General features: G+C 40.6%; 1 protein-coding gene across 4 annotated transcripts in view; it reads left to right on the top strand.

The window, feature by feature from the left end:
* Nucleotides 1–23,260, top strand: part of BAHD1 (bromo adjacent homology domain containing 1) — a 486,847-nt gene that overhangs the window by 372,085 nt on the left and 91,502 nt on the right. For all 4 annotated transcript variants that reach the window (XM_069208580.1, XM_069208584.1, XM_069208581.1 and 1 more), the window contains exon 3: nucleotides 22,256–22,629. In XM_069208580.1, the coding sequence (XP_069064681.1) occupies nucleotides 22,256–22,629 (374 nt within the window). The remainder of the gene's footprint in view (nucleotides 1–22,255; nucleotides 22,630–23,260) is intronic.

Here is a 23,260-nt window from a genome sequence, read left to right as displayed (position 1 = left end):
TACTGAGGCAATTCAAATACGAGGAAAGGATCAGGAAAAGCAGAAGCTTGCTCAAAGTGTTCTCTTGTTCATCGTAACAATTGTAGTTATCAACGGGCAGTAGCTATAAGGAAAAGCAAGAATTAATAAGAACACAGCAGCAACAGAGTTAAAAAAATTTAGAAAAGTTAATGTGTATGCTATATAAAAGCACAGGCGTGATCTGTTTTGTAAGATAGTAAGACTCTGCAGTAATAGGAATTAATTTGTTAGATTTAGAGTGGTTTTGATTTCTCAAGATATAGGTCAGAACTACCCCATATGAGACATTGTGATGATACCCCCAGGGAGTCCTGTAAGGCAATATTATCTGCATTTCTTATATACGTTAGCCATTCCAAGCAGCAGTGTATTGAGGGGTTCTTGGAGTTTTTCAGGTTGCAGAGATTTGTGTTGGTGCTAGTGTACATAATACATCTATCAGTGCTCTGTCAGCCTCTGGAAATACTTTTAATTCTGTATTAGTGAGAATACCCATGAATGAAAAGATACAACTCTTCCTAGGTCGTAATTCAGATATAGCACCGATATGATTATAAATGTGGCCCTCATTTTGTGAGGGAGTTAAACATGTGTTCCATATTATCATTGTTGTCACTACAGTGACAAAAGCGGTGTCATTCTCTCTGGCACCTAGTTCGAAAGTGTAGCTTGTGTGCAGAAGATACAGTGGAGTAACATGAATTTGGTTTGTGCTGGTAATGGGGTTATTTTTTGGTCAAAGGGTAGTGCCCTGATTTAAGATTAGGGGATGATACTGTTAGTTCCAGGCACCTCTGTTGCCCACCCTTGTTCTCATTAGTTTTGTAGTTTAAAAAGTATTCTAGTATTAATAGGGCGTAGGTATTTGTAGACTTTGGAAGTTGTATTGTCTTATTTTCAATAGCATGTGAATCACAGATGGAAGAGAAGGGTCTGAATCACATGAGGGTAATTTTGATATATTAACTTGAGTCTTAGAAAAACAGACTAATCTATATTCTCCAGAGGTCCCTGCAACATAGCAAATGAGAAGGTTATTTTTGCTAACAAGTTGTTTAACTCAAAATATTCCCTTCTTCATGGGGAAATGTAGCCATCAAAACTGAGATGTCCTTACGGGGTTTTTAATTTTGATCTGTAGCTTTTTATATAATGATAGATGAGCTCTCTTTGTTTCTTCTACTAGTGTCCCATCTCGGTCGAGATGGGTATCAGAGGTCAGGAATGAAATAAGTGAATATTTCCTCATGATAGTTCTTTTAATTTCTAGCTAAAGTGGGTCTATAACAGGTCAAATGTGAAACATTAGGCACCTTGTCTTAGAAGGAATGCCATATGGTATTATTTTAAATCCGCTGAGTCCCCCTTTGTTCTTTGTAAGTCTTATATTTTTAAGAGAGAGCTTAGTTTTTTTTAGTTCAACATTAATGTGTTTATTATGTTGTCTATGTCTTTGAAGAATTTGAGTCAAATTGGTATCGTATGGGGACCTACACTCTTAGCAAGTCAGCTATTTTTGTAATTGTATAAACGTCATTATGTTCCATTGCTAGATGGTCACTAAATTGAGTGCCAAATATTTGATATACCCTGCATGCCAGGAGACCGTACAATCACAGCTTAATGGTATGATTTTAGATGTATGTTTTTTGTTAAGTGTGTAGTCAGATACTGCTGAGTGTGTTTGATTGTGGACAATAGGACAGGGATCTCTGCATCCCCTCTTTTGAAGACCCTCAATATGCCACCAGCAAATGCAGCTGCTTTCACTGTTATGTTCTCAAAAGGAATATCCTAGGGTTTAATGGCATGAACAAACAGGGTAGATGATAAAGGGCAACTTTATCTGGTAGCTTGTCTTAGGTGGAATTGATCAGAGTTTAGAACATCTACTCGAGCAACGGATTTAGAATATACTGCCTTTTACCATTTTCATAAAATCCATCCCTTGATTGAATTTGTTGCTCTGAGGATCGAGCAATGTAGTTTTTCATATGTCTTTTTGGCATCTAGGGCAATTGTACCTGTATCTGTGTTTAGTTGTCTAGCTCTTTCTATGATATGGCAAAATAGTCTAGTATTGTTTCTTGAATATCTGTTTACCATGAAACCTGCTAGTTTGTGTCGATTGGCATTGAGATCAGTATGTTAAAGTCATTTGCCAGCATTTTGGCAAATATTTTGCACTCATGATTTAGGAGTCAGAATGGCCTGTATTCTTTATTGGGAGAGAAAGGTCTTTCCCTTCTTTGGGAATGACTGCAATTAGTGCTTCAGAGGTGGAGCCATTTGTTACACCCATGGTCCCATAGTGTTGATAGAAATTCACTAAATGGAACTTTAATTGTTCTCTGAACATACTGTAGAATTTGGAGGTGTATATTTCCATTATGGGAGCCCTTACTAATTTTAGTCTGGAAATCACTTTGTATGTTTTATGCTTGGTTATTTTTGAGTTTAGGGCAGAGTTTTGATCTGCAAACAGAGAGTTTAAGTTCTTGAGGTACTCAACACATTCCTTGCAGCTGTCTTTGTATTTTCGGCATACAGGTCTGTGTAGACGTTCTTTTAAATTTCAGTGATTTCCTAAGATTGAGTATACATTTTTCTTTTGTTTTTAATGGAAGTTATCACTTGTTTCAACTTTTCACATTTTTGAAAGGTGGCTAATAGTCACACTGCCATTTTCATAATATATAGTGTTATGGACTTCTGTTTGTTAATTCATATCTCCACTCCATTACTTAATTTTGTAGTATACTCCTATTTCTTCTGGGTTAAAGCATCTATGCTATCTTTGGATTGTGACTACCTGCAATTACGTTCCAGTTCTTTGATATTTTGTTAAGGATATTTAGCTTATCTGATGCAGTCTCATTTATATCCATAAATGAGAATGACATTTTTTAGCATATCTGTTGCAATCCCATTTATGTTCAATGTATTACTAATTAATCCAAATCTAATTGTAGATTTAAGGGTATTCGAGCTTGTTTGGGGGTGTACATTATGGTTATTGTTTTTTTTTTTGCAATGGCATCTTATATGGTAAGAATGCTCTCATTCTCGGTGAGTAATTCTTCATTAACTCTCGATATTCCAGTTACTGTGGAATCTGAATGCCAATTGATGGAGTGATGGCTGTGTGATGGGACCATAGAATGTATTCGGTTTGCAAAGCTCCTCGTTTCGCTGACAGAGTTAAAAAAAGGGAAGTAATTTATTCTTGAGAAGGATTGATGTGGTAGTGATAAAAAAAAAACACGTTGAACTCCACCATAATGACAGACTGCCAGAGTTTGAGGCACAGATGTTTACCATGAGGAATTCTGTATCATCTTTCAGGAATTTCCCAAGGAGTCAGCGTCCCTCCTCCCCCCCCTGAAGAATTCTGTATCATCGTTCAGGAACTTTGGAATGAGCGAATAACCCCCCTCCTCCTTTTCACTATCAAGTAATGCTATATTCAAATTCCTTATTGTCACAAAACCTCCACTTTTTATTTCAGTGGAGAGGATATACACTCATTTATCAATTCTTAATTCACTTTTCTTCATGCTGTTACTTCAGACATTATTCTGTGAGAAAAGAAACGCGCGGCACTGTGGGCCCATGTTATCAGAGCTAATGTATTGGTGAAGCACAGTGGAATTGATAAGTATAACGACTAACTGCTGTGTAGGTATGAATATGTAGCTAATGAGGATAAGCAGAAAGAATCAATGCAAAAGCATATGACCAAAAAATACAAAGAGCGGAATTACCCCAGAAATGCCCAATTCTCCTACACTATCAAACCACAGATTTCTGCAGTGCCATATGTGCACCAGTACAGAATTGGGAATCTTCTTTAGGGAAGAAATAAATACATTCTGAGATAAGAAGAAATGTTTATAACAAGATAAATACAACCTTGGTTTAAGCAGAGGAATGTATAACAGGAATCAACACTTGTTATTAACTTGATTCTGGTAACCTGACCATCTTATTAGTGATAAAGACCAATTCCTTTTAGCACCGACTAGTGCAAAAATTGAGTAGTGACCTCTGATTGAGTCTAGACAACGAGCAGTTAGCCAGGTATTTAGAAATTTGTCACCAGGATTATGGTGAAGAGCCAATCTGTGTAGTTGTTTGTGGATTTTAAACTACATTGCTGCAACCAAGAAAGTGTACTAATGTACTTTTAAGGTAACAAGTTTAAAACTATAGTGAGCACTTGGTACACCATATTTATGTCCTTTGAACCAGTTTGTTATATTACACGGGGGAACCATGAGAATTCTGATCCACATGTGATTGATAACTAGATGAAATATTTGTAAGTGGTATATAAATTCTCATAGTGTCAGCATGTGCTTGACGCAGATTAAGGCCCTGCAGGAGTGAGACCCGTCAGGCATCTGTGCTTCAGGGAGTACGCTTGAAGATACTATGATGCTTTTGAATATACCAAGTTATCCCCTAAATTGGAGAAGACAAACGATTAATAATATAGTTGACTAGATGTTGTTAAACTAGAACTTCACATTAAAAAAACAGACATGTTGGTTAGCTGTGTAGGGACTTACACAGTAAGCATGGTTGAACAATCTATGTTAGCTTAGATGCGGCGATCGTCATCTCTGTTTTTATCAGGCCATCCAGAAAAGCTGAGAGATCATTAAAGTCTTGTTAGATTTGTGTTTTCTCCTTGTGTCTGTCTGCATACCAGACCGTAGGCCCAGGAACCCGTTCCTAATTCGAACTGTTTCTTTATACTAGTGCAGGGCCAATTGTATTATCATTCCTTCCCAGTTGATAAATTTATTGCGTTTGACATAAGCTATTATTTCCTTCTCATGCTGATATCTCAGGAGTTTACGTACTATTGCATTTGGGTATTTGGAGTAGTTTCTAATTGTATCTTTCCTTATGGGAACTCTGTGAGCCCTTTCATGAAGTCTTTTTTTTCCCAATGACTTTAGGAATCCAGGATTCGAGGAAGAATAAGCATGAACTTGATTTATCTTACAGGTCTGCTACCTCTTTCCATAATAAGATAGTTTAGGCTTATTGACGAGTATTTTTTTTTTCAGCTTACTCCTGGAGTCTTCTAAGTTGCTAATGTGGTCCTCCCATTCTTCTATACTGCCAATTATCATTTTGATGTCATTTATAGTTCCAGAAATGTGTGATTGCATAAGGTTCTGTTTGCTTTAGTACACTGGGCAAGAATAGATCATGTATCTCAGACAATTTTATTAAGAAAATGCCCATTGTGGATTTAGTGTGTTTTGTTTTTAATCATGTGAGAGGCAAGATTGGGAGAGTTTAAGCTTTAGTCCTTTTCAAACTGACCTTTAATTCCTTTCCCGTCATGTAGGCTCAAATTTGGCTTCCAACTTGACTTTTCAGTTCTGTGCTTTGCTCAGGGGTACATTTGCTGGCAATATAGTAGTACATATAGTGGGACAGGCGTGATCCTTGCTGCCTAGAATTTTGCTGTCAGAGAGGAGCGCTACGTTGAAGTCATAGAGTGGATCCTGTTGATGGAAAGCATGAGCCCTGTGTGCTTATGTTAGCAAGTAGCAGGTTGGGCTTTGACAACACTAAAAGATCCAGTAGTTATATCTATGTAGAGTGGAGTGTAGTGCAATGGCAGGCTTGTATTGATTAGGATGAGGTAGCACTGTATGTCAGTCCGCGCTTGTTCTACATCAATGATGAGTCAGATTTGGGACTTCACCAGATTGAGGATGAACTTGATTTCAAGTAGAATTGGATGCCATGGAGTGGTTTGTTTGTCGATGGCCAGTGGGATAGCAGAGTCTTTCTTCCAAAGAACATTTCCTAGGCCTCACACAATGGGAGCCCAGCATGGATAGATGATTAGTGAATGTGCGAGCCAAGCTATCCAGTTCTAGGATGTTCTGGGCCTCGCAGTCTGAGAGCACTCGGATTGTAAGGAGGAAATTGTAGGAGTAAGAGTCACAAGTGCCTGTCAGGAAGAGATTCAGGTGTAACCCAGTATCCAGGTTAGACAAAAGGCAATATGCTGTATTTCTGAAACATTTAGGCAGTCTGTTAAAATGTTAAACCCAGCATATGTTGCTGGGGCCATTTTGAATTTGATTTTTCTGACATGTAATGTGTTACTAGATGAGTGTAAATACTTCAATGCATAGTCCCAATTGTAGAGTGTTTCCTCTGGAACAATATTTTGTCAATCTGGCAAACTGCGGGTTGGCAGGACCTCTTGGATACCCTTGAATCTTCCCTTCAGTACAGGAGCTCATGGGCTTTGCAAAATGTCCATTTGTCATTGCCATAGTAACAATATATTGCCCCACTTACTGAACATATTGTTTAAGTATACAGATGCCTTCACATATGCTCTGCCAACAAAACGTTTCCTCATCACTCAACAAAAAAGATAATTATTTTCTTTAGCAAGCTTCTTTCAGAGAATTCCCCATTCCAGACCCAATCTGTCCCACTCATACAATAGAAAATCACCTCTATCTAATCCTGCTTTCTAATTTGTAAACCCTCTCACCACTGTCTATTGATTCATCATCATCTTCTGATAATGCCATGCAGTACACAGCAGTTTCTACTATGGTTAGGATTACTCCCATCACTTGCATGAAAATGTAATGACACTCTATGCACATCATTTGATTCCCGCTCCCCTTCACTCTCCTATACCCTCTGCGCTGTGAATTACAACTAATGATTACTAATTTTCAAGCAAAACTTTCACTTTCTCCTAGTGCTACGCTTACATCCCCATAAACTCTGCTACTTCTTGGGGACCATCAAGCCTCAGTATCAGTCTTTCCCTTCTCTTGTGCTACACTTTGCTTTTATCCCTTCCTTGCTTTTTCCTATCTTCTCTTCTGTGAGAACACTCAGGTATTCTGCTCGTTCTCATCTTTCTTGCCCCTCCTTCAATTGTGGATCCCTGAATAGCTAAATCTAAGACAGTACTGGATGGCCCTGCAGTCCCTGATGTCCAACTCTACTAAAGCAGAGCCTCTAGAGTACCTCTTACTAGCCATTATGGTTTATCCCTGCCTTTCCGATCGACAGTGGAAAATCTCTAATGAATGCCATAGCCATGAGTGAGCTGGACAATTGCAATAATGTTTTCTCCTATTCTGTTTTGTCTCTGTATGTACATAGGCCACAAGATAATAGTGAAGGTTCTGTTTTTGAAGGCCCAAGTGATATATGTTGTGTGAGAAGCTGCTCTTCAGGTGTGAGTTGTAGACAGAGAAGTTGAATGTCATTGAGTCTTAATTGCTTCTGGTGGTGTTATTCTTAATCTTTTTACCAAAACCAAGAGTACCTGGAATAAATAAATGTCCACATAAATTGCCTGTCTCTAGGCTTTAGTACCAGTTTACTGTCTTTATTTGCTATAAAAGTAAGACGCTAAAACCAGCTTATATTATGATAATGTAGCACTGGCATATTTCAAGGAATTTAGTCAAAAGAAAATACAATGACATAGTAATAGCAAACATTTGCAATGCAATAGGTCTCACATTTTCTCGAGTTAGAGCTATTGGCATTGTAAATTCATAACTGGACTGTTCTTGCCACATAAATTGGTCAACCCTGCCTCATAATTTCGTCTTTTCTTGCCATATAATTCCAGTGGCCCAGCATTTAACTAAAGCACTTCCATTTACCTTCTTCCTCTATCGTAAAACATATACAATTATCATAAAAACCTTTATCAGAAATACACTTTTGGCATTAGGGTGTAATGCTCAAAACACCATAACAAAAATAACATCTGGGACGGATTGGAGGGTGAAAGCAAAGAGGGAGACTTAATTAAAGATGGAGAGGACTAGTGGCGTAGTATCGATGCTGTGGGCCCTGGACCAAGAAAGGAATATGATTGTCTGGAATTTCAGTAGGAAAATACAGCAGTAATTAGAGTTGAGTGAGATCTGTAGGTCTCTGGGCCCCGGTGAAACTGCAGCTGTTGCTTCATTTATAACTAGGCCCCAGGAGAGATAGGGGATGGGGCAGAATTTTGTTTTAAAAAAGCAGCAGAAAAGGAAGAAAGAGAAGGGGTTGCAAAGAAATAAAAGAAAGAACGAGAAAAGGAAAACACAGCTAAGAGAAGAAATAGAGCAAATGTGTGAGACAAAAGAAAAAGGAAGGAAGCTAGGGAACAAAAGATAAAGAGGGAAACATATTTAAAGAAGTGTGGGGAAAAAAAAGAGAAAAATTAACATTAGAAAAAAAGAGAGATAGTGAATGAAACAAGCAGCAAAAGAACCAGGGCATGTATGTACTGACACATTTCCCACAGACACAGAAGGGGAAAACCACTTTGACACTTCAGATCCCGACAAGTAACTTGTGGCTTCCACATACAGACGGGAAAAAGAGGGATTTATAGTAAAACGTGAATTGACAGATAAAGATAAGAAAAACACCAGAGAAATGAAGGAAGATAGATCTAAGAAAACAAAGTAAAAGGGCACATATTGAGTCAAGGGAAAGAGCAAATTAAACATGCATTTGCAATGCAATGGGTCTCGTGTTTGCTCATGTTAGAGCTGATAGCGTTGTAAACTCCTAATCCGACTTTTAATCTATCGGCAAAAGTGCATTTATGTACGTAAGCCGAAAAAGTGCATTTAACTATGTAAAGCGCTCGACTTCTGCCAAGCAAAATCGCGCTAGTAAATTAGAGAAAAAGTAGTCCACGAGCCGGGCAGAAAACAGCGAGCCTCGCATGTTTTCTGTACTTGGTCGATGCGCTCGAGGAGGGCTAGCCACCGGAAAAGGCATGATGTATGCATGCCTTCGACTAATGAAAGCAAGCAGATTTTAATAGGCAAGCCCACTAACCAATGAAAAATACTGACGTGACGTCGACAGGGCTCCGAGCCCTTTTCTAAACCCTAAAGCGTCTTGCTGCGATACGCATGCGCAAGCGCATGCAACGCAGGCTTGACCCTAAAAATGGCAAAGAATGAAGGGAAGAGACCAAATAGTGAAAGAATGAATGCCTGATGAAGAAAGAGAGGAACGAAACAAGGAAAGAAATAACCAAGTTGTTGCAAATTTGAAAGAAGAGGTAGCAAGAGGAAGAGGGAAATAAAAAAGGGAGAGGAGTAAAAAACAGTTGAAAGAAAGAGCGAATGTGGATTTTAATAGCTCGAAAGAGAAAAGTGGGGGACAAAGAAAACATTTAGAGTAAACATAGTAAAGGAAATATTGGAGTGAGGTAGGTGAAACAGACCCTCCCAAATAAAGATGGCAGCTAAGAATAGATTGAATTGGCTCCCCCATGTCCTCAAACTGAAATCAGAGTGTGGAACAGCAGGGGGCATTGCAGAACATCAGGAGGTGCAGTAGCAGAGTTGTATGTGAATCCAAATATAGTAATTTTGGGGCACTTCAGATCAGGATTAGGGGTATAGACAGAGCTGTGACCCGGCCCTGTGCTGGAATAGTGTGAAGGCAGCGGCTGAGGAATGCGAAATGGAGCGCTGTGTAATTCCTGGTATTGGAATAACGGGGCGCTGCACTTTAGGGTTGAGGTGCACGGACAGAGTTGTATGTGGGCTGCAGTACAGGAATAGTAACAGGCACACAAGGTCAGCAGTGAGGCATGTTAATGGAGCTATGTGTGAAACCTAGTATTGGCGTGCCAGTGTTGCCAAGTGTTAGCCTGGGGGTGCCCTGGTGAAGCTGCGAGTGTGGCCCAGCATGGTAGTGGCATTGCCTCTGAAGCACAGAAGCGAGGAGTCCTGAGAAGAAATGTGCACTGGATGTTAGAATTGATAGATTCTGGCAGAGCTGTGGTATTTCCCAGCAACAATGGCATTGGATGTTAGACTTGAGGAGCACTGGCTGAGCTATGTTTTGCGCTTTTGGGTCCAGTATTTGCTGGACAGTGGGACTGAATATTAGAATTGAGCTGCTGTAATGGAACTGTATGTCAGTGGGGTCCCAGCATTGGAAAGGAAGTGACCTTGCTGGGTTAGAACTGAGGTGCACTGATGGAGCTGCGCCCGTGGTCCCAGTATTGGAACAGCAGAGTGTACTGACTGTAAGAACTGAGGGGCTGTGGCAGACAGTGCGTGTGGGGGTTCCTGGCACTGGCACAGCTGAGGGCTTGGAGTGTATGAATTGAGGTGCACTGATGGAGCCGCGCCAGAGGTCCCTGTACTGGAGCAGCAGAGTGTACTGACTGCAAGAACTGAGGTGCCATGTCAGACAGCGTGAGTAGGGTTCCTGGCACTGTTACGGCTGAGGGCTTGGAGTGTGTGAACTGAGGTACACTGATGGAGCTGCGCCCGATGTCTCTGTACTGGAGCAGCAGAGTGTACTGACTCCAAGATTGAGGTGCTCTGGCAGACAGCGCGTGTGGGATTCCTGGCACTGGCACGGCCGAGGGCTTGGATTTTGTGAACTGAAGCGCACTGATGGAGCTGCGCCTGAGGCCCCAGTACTGGAGCTGCAGAATGTACTGATTGGAAGAACTGAGGTGCTCTGGCAGACTGCATGTGTGGGGTTCTGGCACTGGGCTGAGGGCTTGAGGTGTGTGGACTGAGGTGCTCTGATGGAGCTGCGAGTTTGGAGCAGAAGTGGGCACTGTCCCTAGAGATTGATGAGCCGTGGTAGAGTTGGGTGCCTAGGCTATTAGCAGTTACAAGCTATTCTCTGCCGTTGCTCTCAGCACCCCACAGGCAGGCACACTTGGTAAAGAAAATCCAAGCCAAGGAAGGGCAGGAGCCAAGCAGCTGAGAGAGGGTGCAGAGAGCCCACAAAGACCAAAGGTGACCAAGATAACAGCCTGATTTATAGCCTTGTTTACAGCTAAGCTCAGAGCAAGAATGCTCTGCAAATGAAAAAGGAAGCTTCCCTGGACAGGAGGAGGAAAGAAAATTAAAAACAGATAAACAGGACAAAGCGTAATTATACAGTAGTTGGTCCCTGCTCTCACACAGAAGAAGGAGTGACAAAGAGGCATGACTAACCACTAGCAAGCAAGGATTTTTTAATGACGCTAAAACTAACAAATGAAATAGTTGAAAGCCCACAGAAAAAGTATACTTAAAAGTATACAAGAGGTTGTACGCTTACGCTCAACCTAAAAGACTAGAAGAGCGAAAACTGCTTTCGTCCCTTCATTTCCTTTGTGTCTGGCAGTGCTCTGGAATAATTGTGGATTAAAAACTAATTCACATCAGTCCCACCCCATGAAAGTCGTGGTTCCCCTACTCTTTTTAGAGTAGCAGGAAGGGCCAGATGTGCATCTGTGGAGCTTCCACTGGCTCTGCCAGTATAAGCCTTTGAACTGGTGAACTGTCTGCCAAAGAGCCACCAGGTCCCAAAATCGGTTGTCCCACCTTGTTGCGGTGTCCACCGTAAAAGTGTGGCAGGCAGGGAAATGTAGAATCAATGCCTGGTACAAAAAGTAGACTGCTAAATAATATTTTTAGAGGTTTACAACCGAAGCTACTCTTAATATTTGAAATTTTGCTTCTCTTGGATTTGGCGTTTTTCACTGATGGTTATAGCAATTGTTGCTCCCAATATGGGCTGTTTTCCACAGAACGGGTGTTCCAGTAGTTCTTCTCCCGTTAATTCCCCTGCTGCAGTGACTACATTTCAAAATGTGAATGTCCATGCTGGTTTACTCTGATTATTTGTGTACTTCTCCATTTGGCTATGATTGGCTGATTACCCTGTCTTTAATACTCCTGCACTGCAGGTAAGCAAATAGGGGATGTCTCAGTAACCTTTGTGTTAATCTGCTTAGTTTTCTATTACTCTCCAGTGGTATAGAATAGATCTCCCAATCTCCTCATTAAATTACTTTGAACAGAGTCTTTCGAGGTAGGACCATTCTCCTTTTAGTGGAATTACACATTTTTGCCGATGCAGCAAATGTGAAAATAATTGCGTAGTTGCTTAAGTTACTACATTGCTTTCGGCACCAACCCATTGTGCCCCAGTCACAGAAAACTGTAGCCTTTCCCCAGCAGGACTACGGCCTTGTTTCTGTGCACCTATTTCACTTCTTGGAGTTCACAAACGGATGCACTGCTGCAAATTAGTGTTCGGCGAACCACTGAAAGCTCGAGCCAGGCGCGAGGCAGAGGTCTGCCTCTAGCTCACCTCGAGGTCCACTTGGAACCCAAAAGGAGCCGGGCTTTCACATAGGCGGTGTGTGCTTCTCACTGATCAGGTGTCATCAGGGAACTGTGTTCGAATCCCGGCCTCGGGTCAGCATCGGGTGATTCCTATAAATCATTCCTGTGCTGAAAAAAATGTGTGTCTGGTGCGAGCCCTCTCATGCCCTTGGGCATGTCTCACACTAAATAAAACGTAGATCCCGGTCACCCTCCACAATTTGAGGACAAATCATTCTAATTTGAAGTTAGAAAGAGGTACCTATACAGTGACTGAATTGTACAGTGCAAAACTGGAAAATCTTCGATCAATCCCTGCTTCACTGCTTGGCCAAACTGTGTGATCCAAGGTAGTTTCTTTATTTCACTGTGCCTCCTGTTTTTTTACATTATTATTTCATATGGGTGCACCCTTGAATATGTGAGGTCAGAATGTGTGATGTTCTCAAATTTGGGTGGAAACAACGGCCTTGAACATCAGTTTCTCAGCCTTTGGGTGGATTTACTTGAGCACGATATTATGCATCAGTGGGGCAATAATCTACCTGAAGAGGATACATGACTGCAAGGGCAGTTTCTTGGATATTTTACAGTGGTAAAGGGACCCGTTTGCGTGTGCCAGTCAGGTCTACACCTTCAAATAGTCTTATGTATTCGGCCCCTTGTTATTAACTCAAGTAGATGTAAGGTTATACAGTGGGGAATGGCAACACAGGTCCAGGCTCTCAGCAGAGGTTAGCTGCTTTCTCTGGGGGAGTAGCTTCTGCGATCTCCCTAGAGTAACAGTCTTTACAAAACAATATAGACAGGTGCATACATTTAGCGATATGGCAGCTGATGGTATAGATTAGAGAATAGCTTATATCCTTTAGCGCTACTGCCAGTTCGTTCTCTCCTCTTAAATTAACACGTTAGTTTGTTTTGCTCTTCCTCTGACACGTTTTCCAGACATACTCTGTGTCTCTCTCACACACGAACTAACTCTCCCCCATTTTCTCTCTCGCACACACTGTCTCTCGTCCCCCCTCTACCGGGTTAGAGGAGTGCAGCAGCGGTGGCGGTCCCCCCCCTTCCTCATAGAACTAAGGCACCTTCGCGTGACTTAACCTGTTTTTTTGTATTTAACATTAACATATCCTTAAACATTACTAAACCTACCACAAATTAAAATCATCCCATTGCATTCCACATCTCGCTATATTGAGAAACAACCAGGGGGCCTGGTTGCCAAGGCTCTAAGGGGCCTGAATCAGGCGATCCATTTAGTTTTTATAAATGTGAAAAACACTTCTGTTGGACTGGAGCGCGGCGAACATACCATACCCACTTGAAATGTGTTCAATTTCTTCTATTTAAAGATTGAAGTTATTTCAAAATGCAAGTCTCAGCTGCCATCTTTTGTTCAGACACTGCCAAACTTTTTATATCTTTTCTCATTTGGGGGCTTTAATGGGTTTAATTATCCTTATATTTAAGCAGCATACAGTATTGCATCCTGACATGCCGGTTTGCATTTTAAGGTTACCCTGCACCTGATTTTGAAATATCTGCAGTAGTGCTGCGAGGCTGATGTACTGTCATTGCAACTTGTCTGTTTCATGATTCTCACTAAAGACCTGTCGTGCTCAACTTAGAAGACTGACTGGCACGTTCTATGTTGTTATTGTTTGCCTTGGATGCAGACTCCCCGCAACATCCAAGATAATGATAAATTAACTTGTGACTCCTGTAAGTCGCATACTACTAAAAAAATGTAAACTCTTCTAACTAGCATTTGAAAACGAATCTGTAACCTTTCAGTATCATTTCATGAAGGTTGAGAGAATGACATTCACGCAATTTCATGTTACGCTAGTAGCGCAAAATTCAGCACAGTTTGTTGCTTCAGGGAACTGACTCGAGCACAAAATGTCTCACAGGAGACCAGCTCAAACGGAAAGTGTGTGACGAGAGACATTCTTTGCTGGCAAAGGATATCTGAAGTGACTTAGGAATGTAAGGTATGCCCTTCAATTTAACTTTTCACTTGAGGTACCCTCATGCATTTTGCGAAAATTAATTTTTGCTGTAATTTCACGTAATTCATTTTCTTGACATTTTGCGTAGTTTGGGGAGGAAAAAAATAAGAGAACTTACAAAAAATGAACTTGAAGAAATACAAAATTCAAATGTACATTCACTTTTATGTCCAGGTGATTCCTCGGGAAGTGGTACAACTGTAGTAGTTATTTTAAAACCACGCGTTTGTTGATACTTTGGACATTTTATTTCAGTGGTGAAACCAATTAAGAACTATTAACCCTAGCAGCACGCCACTCATTGCTCATTTGCTCATTTGCTCATGTCCTGCGTTTTGCACCCTGGCATTGGGGATAGCGCAGATCGCGATTTTGAATACGGATTTACGTGCAACTGTAGCTTGATCCTGTATAACTGACCAATTTTGTAAATGCCAAATTAAAACTCTTGTAATTGAACTTTGTCTTTTTGTTTGGTTTGTGAGGGTCTCTCCGTCTGTCTGCGTGTCTTGTTTGTTGTCTGTGGCTGGTCTGGTTGTTAAGATTCCGTGTGATGATTGCCTGGAAATCTGTGGCCCTTTCGCTGTAATCCACCCAAGAAGGAGTTCCGACTGAGAGCAAAGAAACATTGGAATCCTTTTGAAATCTGCTTTGTCATTTCTTTGAAATGAGACATTGTTGAATATACTGTAGAAGGTATCGGGGACAGAAACGTGTAGTTTCCTGTACGTAGTTTAAGTGTGCACCAGGCATCTCTCAGGCCTGTTCCCTGCACACAGAAACCTCCACCACTTCTTTCACCATGACAAAGTACACTTTTTTGTAGGTAAAGGGGTGTGCAGTTGGAATGGATTTCTTTCTGACAGCCACAGTAGTATTCATGCCAGGCCGAAAGACACGTAATACAACTGTCAGTGCAGTGCATGCTCACAGTGGTAGAAACATATAAAAAGGGTCAGCTCAAAAGCATTGAAAAATGATGATTGACAGCGTTTGTGAAGCCTTTAGTTTTTTACTCCTACCAAACATCAGAAATGTCCTACGCATACAAACGTACGGATGATACAAAATGCAAAACAGTCAAGGGAAATATAGATGTTACATAGCTAGCTATCAATAAAATCATCTACAACCTAACATGCTTGGCTCCCCTATCTTTAAAGATACAGTTTATGGACTATAATCTCTTTACAAGGAATCTGTGTAAAATCTATCAAACTTAATGCTCAGGAAAAAGAAAGCATGTCAGAGGCATGAATTATGAATAAAGAACCCAGTATTTTAATAGAGACCTAGCTAAGCGAAAGTATTGACATCCTTTTCTGTAGAACGCATACCCTTGAAGTTCCACTCTAGTATTCTTTCTATAATTCCTCTTTGCCAAGGATGTTAAGAACTGATATGAGCACAGGCCTCGGAAAATCATAAAAATGTTACTAGACCTGCAGGTCGGGTAGCTTGAATAATCTACTTGACCTAACTGTATTGTACTTGACCCGGAAACGGGTCTCAAATTGTGTGATCCTAGGCAAGTATTGTATTTTACATTCACCTTTTTCTTCATTCTCACATGAGTGCACCTTCAAATATGTGAGTTCAGCATTTCTGCTGTAGACAATCCTCTTTTGTTTGAATAAATACTCTAAACGTTTGCTCCCTGTATAATAAATCTAGCCCACATAGAGGGTACACATGATCCATGCATTACTTGCCTCTTAGTTTACTAATAGCTTTGCCATCAGGGCAGGAGTGTTTCTCAGTTTATTTTTAAACACTGACTTTAAATAAATATATTACTAAAGCATGATGTGGTAGCACACTGCTATAGACAGACAGTAATTTTCCAAGAAATGTCTAAAAACCTTCACACTAACTTGCAGCTTTACTGATACAACTATATCATTTGCTTATCACCAAGTAAAGTGTTCTGACTTTTTTTCATCCTATTAAAATATTTTATCATCTCACAGAAGTACAAAAAATGGTCTTTCATAGCTACTGAAATATATTTTGAAATGTTTGTAAAGTTGACATAGTTATATAAATGTTGTGTGTTATTAGGAAAAACTGGATACCAAAAGCCTTTCATTTCACACAGGTCAGACAGTTCACCTTACAAAATCCTGGAACTCTGCAGGCTCAAGGAAAAGTATTTGCATTGCATGAAGACAAATGGCTTTTAACCTCTGTCTCTGAACATAGAGCAAGTGTGACAAGGATAAGATTTAAAGGCATCTTAATTGCTAATTCAGTTTCTGACTGAACAGAACACCTCTTTTTTGTTCACTTGCCAGAAGGGTCCAGTGGAATCTAAAAATAGTTCGACCTCTTAAAATAAAACTCAGATTTTTGAGCCTTTGAGCACTACATTTGTTTTTCTAAGTAGAACTCAGAACAGTTTGACTATTCTATACTTCTTTCTTTTCGTTGCTTCACCCCTCTCCTTGAAAAGTGATCATTCCATTGGACATTAGAAAGAGTTGTCCATCTGATTGTAGATTGGGAATTATGGCATTCACTTATTCCCTAACCACAAGGCTGGCTGTTATTAGTTGTTTGTTAATATATCTTCAAGAAAGTGGGCTGTAATAGCGCTTGAAAGGTCTGATTTTTTTTTTCCCAGGAAGAGGTTTAGCAGGTGTACATTCCATAAAAAGAGAAGAATTTATTCCTTATCATCTTAGTCTCTGCTTTCTACCTTTCATTTTGTCTGCTTTTTGTATCCCCTGATATTTTCATGTCTCACATTTCTATTCAGTTTCTGGGTGTACACCTTGTACCTCCCTTTTGACAGATCAAAGAGACTTTATTCTCTCTTGGACCTCCCTTGTACCCCTAGTTACCATTTTAAATGTTTCCCTCCCCTAGGGCATCCTTCCAGAAGCTCTCAAGACAGACCATATTGTTCCACTCCTAAATAAATCTAAACTAGACCCTGATGACCTCCCCATCTACCGGCTCATCACCTCACTCATCAAGAAAATTGAAATAGCAGTCTATGTTAAAAGTCATCATCACATCACATCAATGACTACTAGTCTGGCTTAAGACTGATACCTTAAGCATCGTAGATGATGCTCTCTTGACGACAAAGATGACCCTAGCCTCCAGATACTGCTGGACTTCTCTCAGCTGCCTTTGACAGTTGACTATACCACCCTTATACCGCTGCCTAATTTGTAAATAAAAATGTGCTGGTGCCCAAAGATCTCCTCTGAAACACTTGGCTGCTGCAATTAAATGTGCAAACACAGAATACTAAGGCAGCGTAATCCTGAAGCCATCATGCGCCACTTTAATCTATTTACAGGCACTCCCTGCCCCTTCAGCTCACACTTGCAGCTTTCTTCTTTCTCCCTTTGTGATGCTTTTTTATTTTTTTCTTCCTACGTCTTTCCCAAATGTGTCTTTTGCTTGCAGTAAATACTTGAGGCACCAAAATAAGTGCAGGCCCTCAAAAATAAGTGCTGTTGCCCCACTCCGGAAACCACTGGATCAAATTAAGCACTCCCTCATACTCACGTTGGTGTTTGGAATGAGATTCACTAGCATTGTCCTTCACTGTTTCTCCCCCTCCTTTTCCAGCCTCCATGTCACAAAAGACTCAGCATCCAGATCACAATACCGTCTCCTGTCATCATCAACCTTTACATGAGACCACTTGGTGCTCTACTCACAGGAAACAGCATCAAAATTCAACCGGTATGAAAATGATGCACAACTCTACTTGAAAGCCTTCTCTAGTTCAGACATCCAACACCTCAAATACTGCTCAGACATCATCCACACGTGGATGTCAAGCGCCTGTCTAAAATGCAACCTGTCTAAGACAAAATTCTTACTTGCAAAGACCAACAAACAAGAAACAGTACAAAACTATCTCAGTGATACACGTTGGTGGCTTTGAACTCCAACTTTAGCTGAATGCCAAGACACTTGTATTCAACTTGGGCACCACCCTCACTCTCAAGGAACACATTGCTAAAAAACAAACAAAGATGACCTGGTATTAATTCTGCCTTCTAAAGAAAGTTAAATAGTTTCTTCTAGAAAACTAATTCGCAACTACTGTCAAGACCTCATACTCTCTATTCTGTATGGTGGTAATGCCTACTAAACGCCCTCCGAGACTCCACAGTGACAACTCTTAAGAGCATATTACACATCGCAACACATCTCATTCTCATCCTGAAGAAATATAACACAGCATCCCCATCCTGATGGAACTAATTGGCTTCCCTTGCTAGCCCGCACCATTTTCAAAAACAGCTGCATAATTTACAAAGCCATCACAAGCATCACCCCCACCTATATTGCAGATCGGCTCATCGTCTCTGATGATTCTACAGAACTCCATCAGTCTGCAGTCTAAGTGTAAAAAAGAAGAAAAGCAAGACACCAGGCCTTTTAAATGCACCCAGGTTCTAGAACAACATTCCTATCCATCTGGGCCACCCCAACATTGCTTGAATTTAGCAGCGAGTGGAAGACTCACCTTTTTTAAAGAACACTACGTTACAGTGATTGAACCATTCAGAAACAACTTTTCTCTCCTATTACTCGTTGACTTTATGCCTGTCTTTGACCAGGTACAGAGTCCTGCTGCCTTTTAGCTAGGTTCAAGCTATAGAAATAGCATATACATGTAGACATACATATCACTGTTCACATAAACTTCATCTGCTTTCAGATTCCTTAAGTCCATAAAATTGTGTGCTGGCATGCTACTTCTCCAATTTTCAGTGATTTGCAGTCAGTAGTTCAAAAGTTCCAAGGGAGCCCTGGTCCACAATTCTGCTTTTGTTTCTGACTCCTAGTTACTGCTTTTGTTGTTCACAAAGTAATTGTTTCTCTGACATCACTGAAATAGTTATTGCAAGCACCATCTTGGTCCTTGTTCACATTTCTTGTTTTCTTCTTAATGTTCATCATTAGGATAATCACTGATCCATCAATGCAGAACAGACATGGCTTTCCTACTTCCAAATTAAACACTTTTCATCTTCACATACATTCTGCTTTAGATGCTTCTCTAAGGCAGTTTACTATATCCACTGGGAAATTGAAAAGAAGCACCAGCACCGTAGCTTTTAGTGTTGTTCCACTTAGGTGAATATTTTTTCTCATTTAAAACAGCCATCTGTTAACCCATGGTAACTTTGTGGTGGACACTAGTCTGATTAAGGCCTTTTCTTCCAGCCAGTGTAATTTATAATTTATCCAGCTCAATAAATGTGTTGCCCTTCCACGTTTGGCAGCAAAGCAACACGTTGTTATCTAGCTCTTTCTCAAAGCTTCCTTCACCAAGATGTTTATATTGTGTGTTTCTGTTCTGGAAATCTTTACTCCAGTGAAAGTTTGAGTGATAGTTACACATGTTCACCATCCCAAACAGCAAATACTTTTTTTTCCTACCTTGTTTTTTACAAGCTTGGTTCTTCCTTCATTCAGTAGTGGAGTTTCTTCTTCTTTACCAATGAGACCTCTTTAGTCCATACTTGTTCACTACATTGTGGAAACGAGACCTGTTTATAGGCTGTTATCCCTTCTGAAGTAGGACTTGACCCATGAGATGGCTAGCTAGCTTAAATATTATCGCCAAGTCTAGTGCTAATGAGCCACCCACTGATATAATAAAGATATGACCACAGCACATGGCGCGTAGAGAGTTATATGGTACCGAAGTAAATTTAGGTAATACACATATGATAATGAATAGTATAGTCCTCTTCTCATTGTTCCAGAGAGATGTTCAATTGGATCAAGAGTTGTCTACCAGTATGTACAGCCAAACAAGCATTTTAACTAGGTTGAAGAGAAAAAATGTATACCCACCATACGACACACAGGCTCAGTGAATAGCCTGATGACTGGCCATTTGACCATTGACTTCTTAAGGTGAAAGATGTGAGCCTTGATAATATTGCCTCTGAAGAGACTAGATCTCAAGCTGTGGACCACAGTCACAAGGTTGAATATTGTTTGCCCCATGCCAAGACCAGGATGATGCCCATTGTCAGTCTTGTCAGTCATAAACTTTGAGCTTACATGAACATCTCAAAGTCTTAAAGACAACTATTAAATCCCTGGGCAGATCCCAAACATATGCCACAACCTTCCAGTTTCCAAGTTGAAAGATTCAACCATCAGCAAGACAGCATTTGAAAAACTTAGAACCTGGTGAGAGGGATTCACTTGAGATTTCTCCCTTGTGATCCTTGCCAGCACATTGACAATTAGACAAAGAAAAATAATCCATGCACAAGGGTGTTTATCGGGGGAAAAAGGGAAAGTAACTCAATCCTGTAATTAGTGGGTGAACTGGGGAAAGTAAAACATTTTTTCTTTCCCACATAAAGGTACACTGAGGGTGGCTTTTGTTGACAAGTGTTGTTTGGCAGAGGAAGGTCCTGTTCAGCAAATCTGCCAAGAAATCTAGACCTTTTACCTGGAGAAGAAAATTAAAACTGAAGGTTCAGATCTGTCAAGGAGTACATTTACATTAATTATTCTGAAAGAGCTCTCTTTTGCGTTGATCCCTGACATTTTGTATGTGATTTTGACAAAGTGGCATCTCTACAAATAAATACAAACTGGTTGCAGACTAAAGAACCGCCAACAGTCTGAGAGACTTCCTTTCCAAAAGTCCGAAACATCTGCATTCACTTTGTGGGAGCCAGAACAGGTGATCCTTTCCCTGTTTCCTTTTCAGGGTTCCTACTGCTGAATTGATTCTCAGGGTGATTAAACCAATTGCGTCATGAAGAATAGTGTTCCATTAATGCTAAAAAGGACTATTTCTTGAACATTGATGAGAGATTGTTCTTAGGTTGCCTGCATGTAATTCCTATTTTTTTAAGGCACAGTTCTCCAGATTGTCTCGATTTGGCTTGAACAGTCAATTTCCCAAGAAATGTATCTGCATAATAATCGACTAATGAACTCTCTACCATCCAGTCTCTTGCCTGTACCTGACATCAGTGAATACTGACTCAGATGTTTCTGTGACTACCCTTAGCCTGGCAAATGAAAACCATTATAATGGTGCCTGGACTTCTAACTTGCTGATGAGTTTTGCTAATTTGTATTGTCCTTAAGAGCTGAAGATAAAATTTGGTAGTTTTTGCCAACAGAATGCAAAGCATATACAGCGTTGGTAACTGTCCTCAGAACACAATTGAAGGCAGTGTAAAAGCATCCTAATCATCAATGGTGGAATGGCCAACTAGGTTCGACAGCAAAGGGTCAAAATTCTGATTTCTCTGCTTCCTATGGTGAGAGCCTGCACATAAATGCATGAACTGCTGTTTTGTTTTAAATTCGTTCCGAATGCATTGACAGTTTAGACAGAAAAGGATGGTTAAGCCGTCTTAATGGGCCTTAGCAGATCCAAATTCCCTTATCAGTTAGGTCAAGATTGGTGGCTTACATTCCTTTCCAATACACATTTCCTTAAGATGGGTATTCAATTTCTCCTTCTCCTTGACCATATTACACGCTGGAGACTATGATGAAGCAAAACAAAGGTGCAAACATTTAGAGAAGACAACGTTCGGTGGGGACGCGTATCAGAGAGAACATAAGAAAACATGGGGTTGGAAGAGGGAAGCAAGCTATGGCACATTCGTAAGAGGGGAGCGAGGCAAGTCATTTGCTGGGGGACACAGAAACCAGAGAATGAAATTTAATTTGTAATCAGCACTGTGCCTGTCTCCTGAGGTGGACAAGTCGGGGGTATAAAGACTGCGAGGAGGCAGATGAGCAGAAGATAATTGCTCATTCTATTTTGTGCTGAGTTAGGTAAAACTCTGGAGTTTGGAACTGCTAGAAAAAGGGTGTTGGCAAATGTTTGGCCAACCTACTTGGCTGGAAGTAAAGTGACAGTGAAAACCATCTTTATAATGCCAACTGATTTTCGGATAAAATTCAAGTTTTGGTAACTTGATTGAAAAATAAAGCTCCTAGAACTTTATCGTCAAGATAGGGATACATTCTTGTTAGAGTCCATGTTTGCTTATGTTTGCATTATTTTTATACCGTTTTCTCTTCTTTCTTTCCCAGAAAGCTGCAAATCTCTGGACCAGCTTGGCCTACCAATTCCCGCAGCAGGGAACCCCATGTCGCCTGCTCACCCACTCTCAGGATGTCCTGTTCCCAGTGTCCCCCCTGCTGCAGAGCCTGTTCCCTACCTACAGACGCCCAACTCCGAACCTCAAATAATGACAACTTTAAAGATGGCACGCGAGTGCCCTCAGAGCTCTAAGCCCCCCAGTGGCTCCAAATCGGGTTTCCGTAATAGTAGCTGCGTTCATTCTGCTGACAGTAAGACATCTAGAAGTCAGGCTCATCCGAAACAGCAACGGATCAGCAGGAGAAGAGCAACCAATGGATGGATACCTGTGGGCGCATCATGCGAGAAAGCTGTTTATGTGGTGGTAAGTACAAGTGAATATATTTTATCACACTAATTGATACCTTGTTAGTTAACCGGTTAATAATTTGTTCTCCCTCAAGTTAGGAAATCAAACAAAAGAACACCAACTTGTTTTCCAAATTATGCAAGTTAATAGTTTCTAACATGAAGTCAGAGGAGAGATGGTGAACTATTGTGTCATGGTAATTCATGATATATTTACTTAGAAAGGCAGATCCAGACATGTCCATTCAATTGTGTAAATGTAAAAGTAAGCAAGTGTACATTTTCCCAAAAGTTTGTTAATACCTTATTAACTAATCTGTAAAACGGCCTTCTAATGTAAAAACATTGGTTGAGATTTTCATCTGAAGGTAACTATACACCCCAATTTAGCATGTTACTGTAATGTACAATTGATTAAATGTTGGTAAACAATATAACCCAACTTATACCAGTAAAGGGTAATGAGTAGTAGTGAGTTGTGCAAGGAGATCTGTCCTCTGTTTACGACCCATAGCACACGCAGGCCATAGTTTTTCCATTGGAAATTAAACTGGGATCCTCGCCCAAGCTACAAGCTCTAGTTATGACTGCCCAGATGTGTCTGCCTGTGGAGTGCATGAGCCCCCTTCATGGTAACGTTACACTGG

The sequence above is a fragment of the Pleurodeles waltl genome, chromosome 9 (assembly GCF_031143425.1).
Source record: "Pleurodeles waltl isolate 20211129_DDA chromosome 9, aPleWal1.hap1.20221129, whole genome shotgun sequence".
Classification (NCBI taxonomy): Eukaryota; Metazoa; Chordata; class Amphibia; order Caudata; family Salamandridae; genus Pleurodeles; species Pleurodeles waltl.
This window is presented reverse-complemented; position numbering and strand designations above follow the sequence as displayed.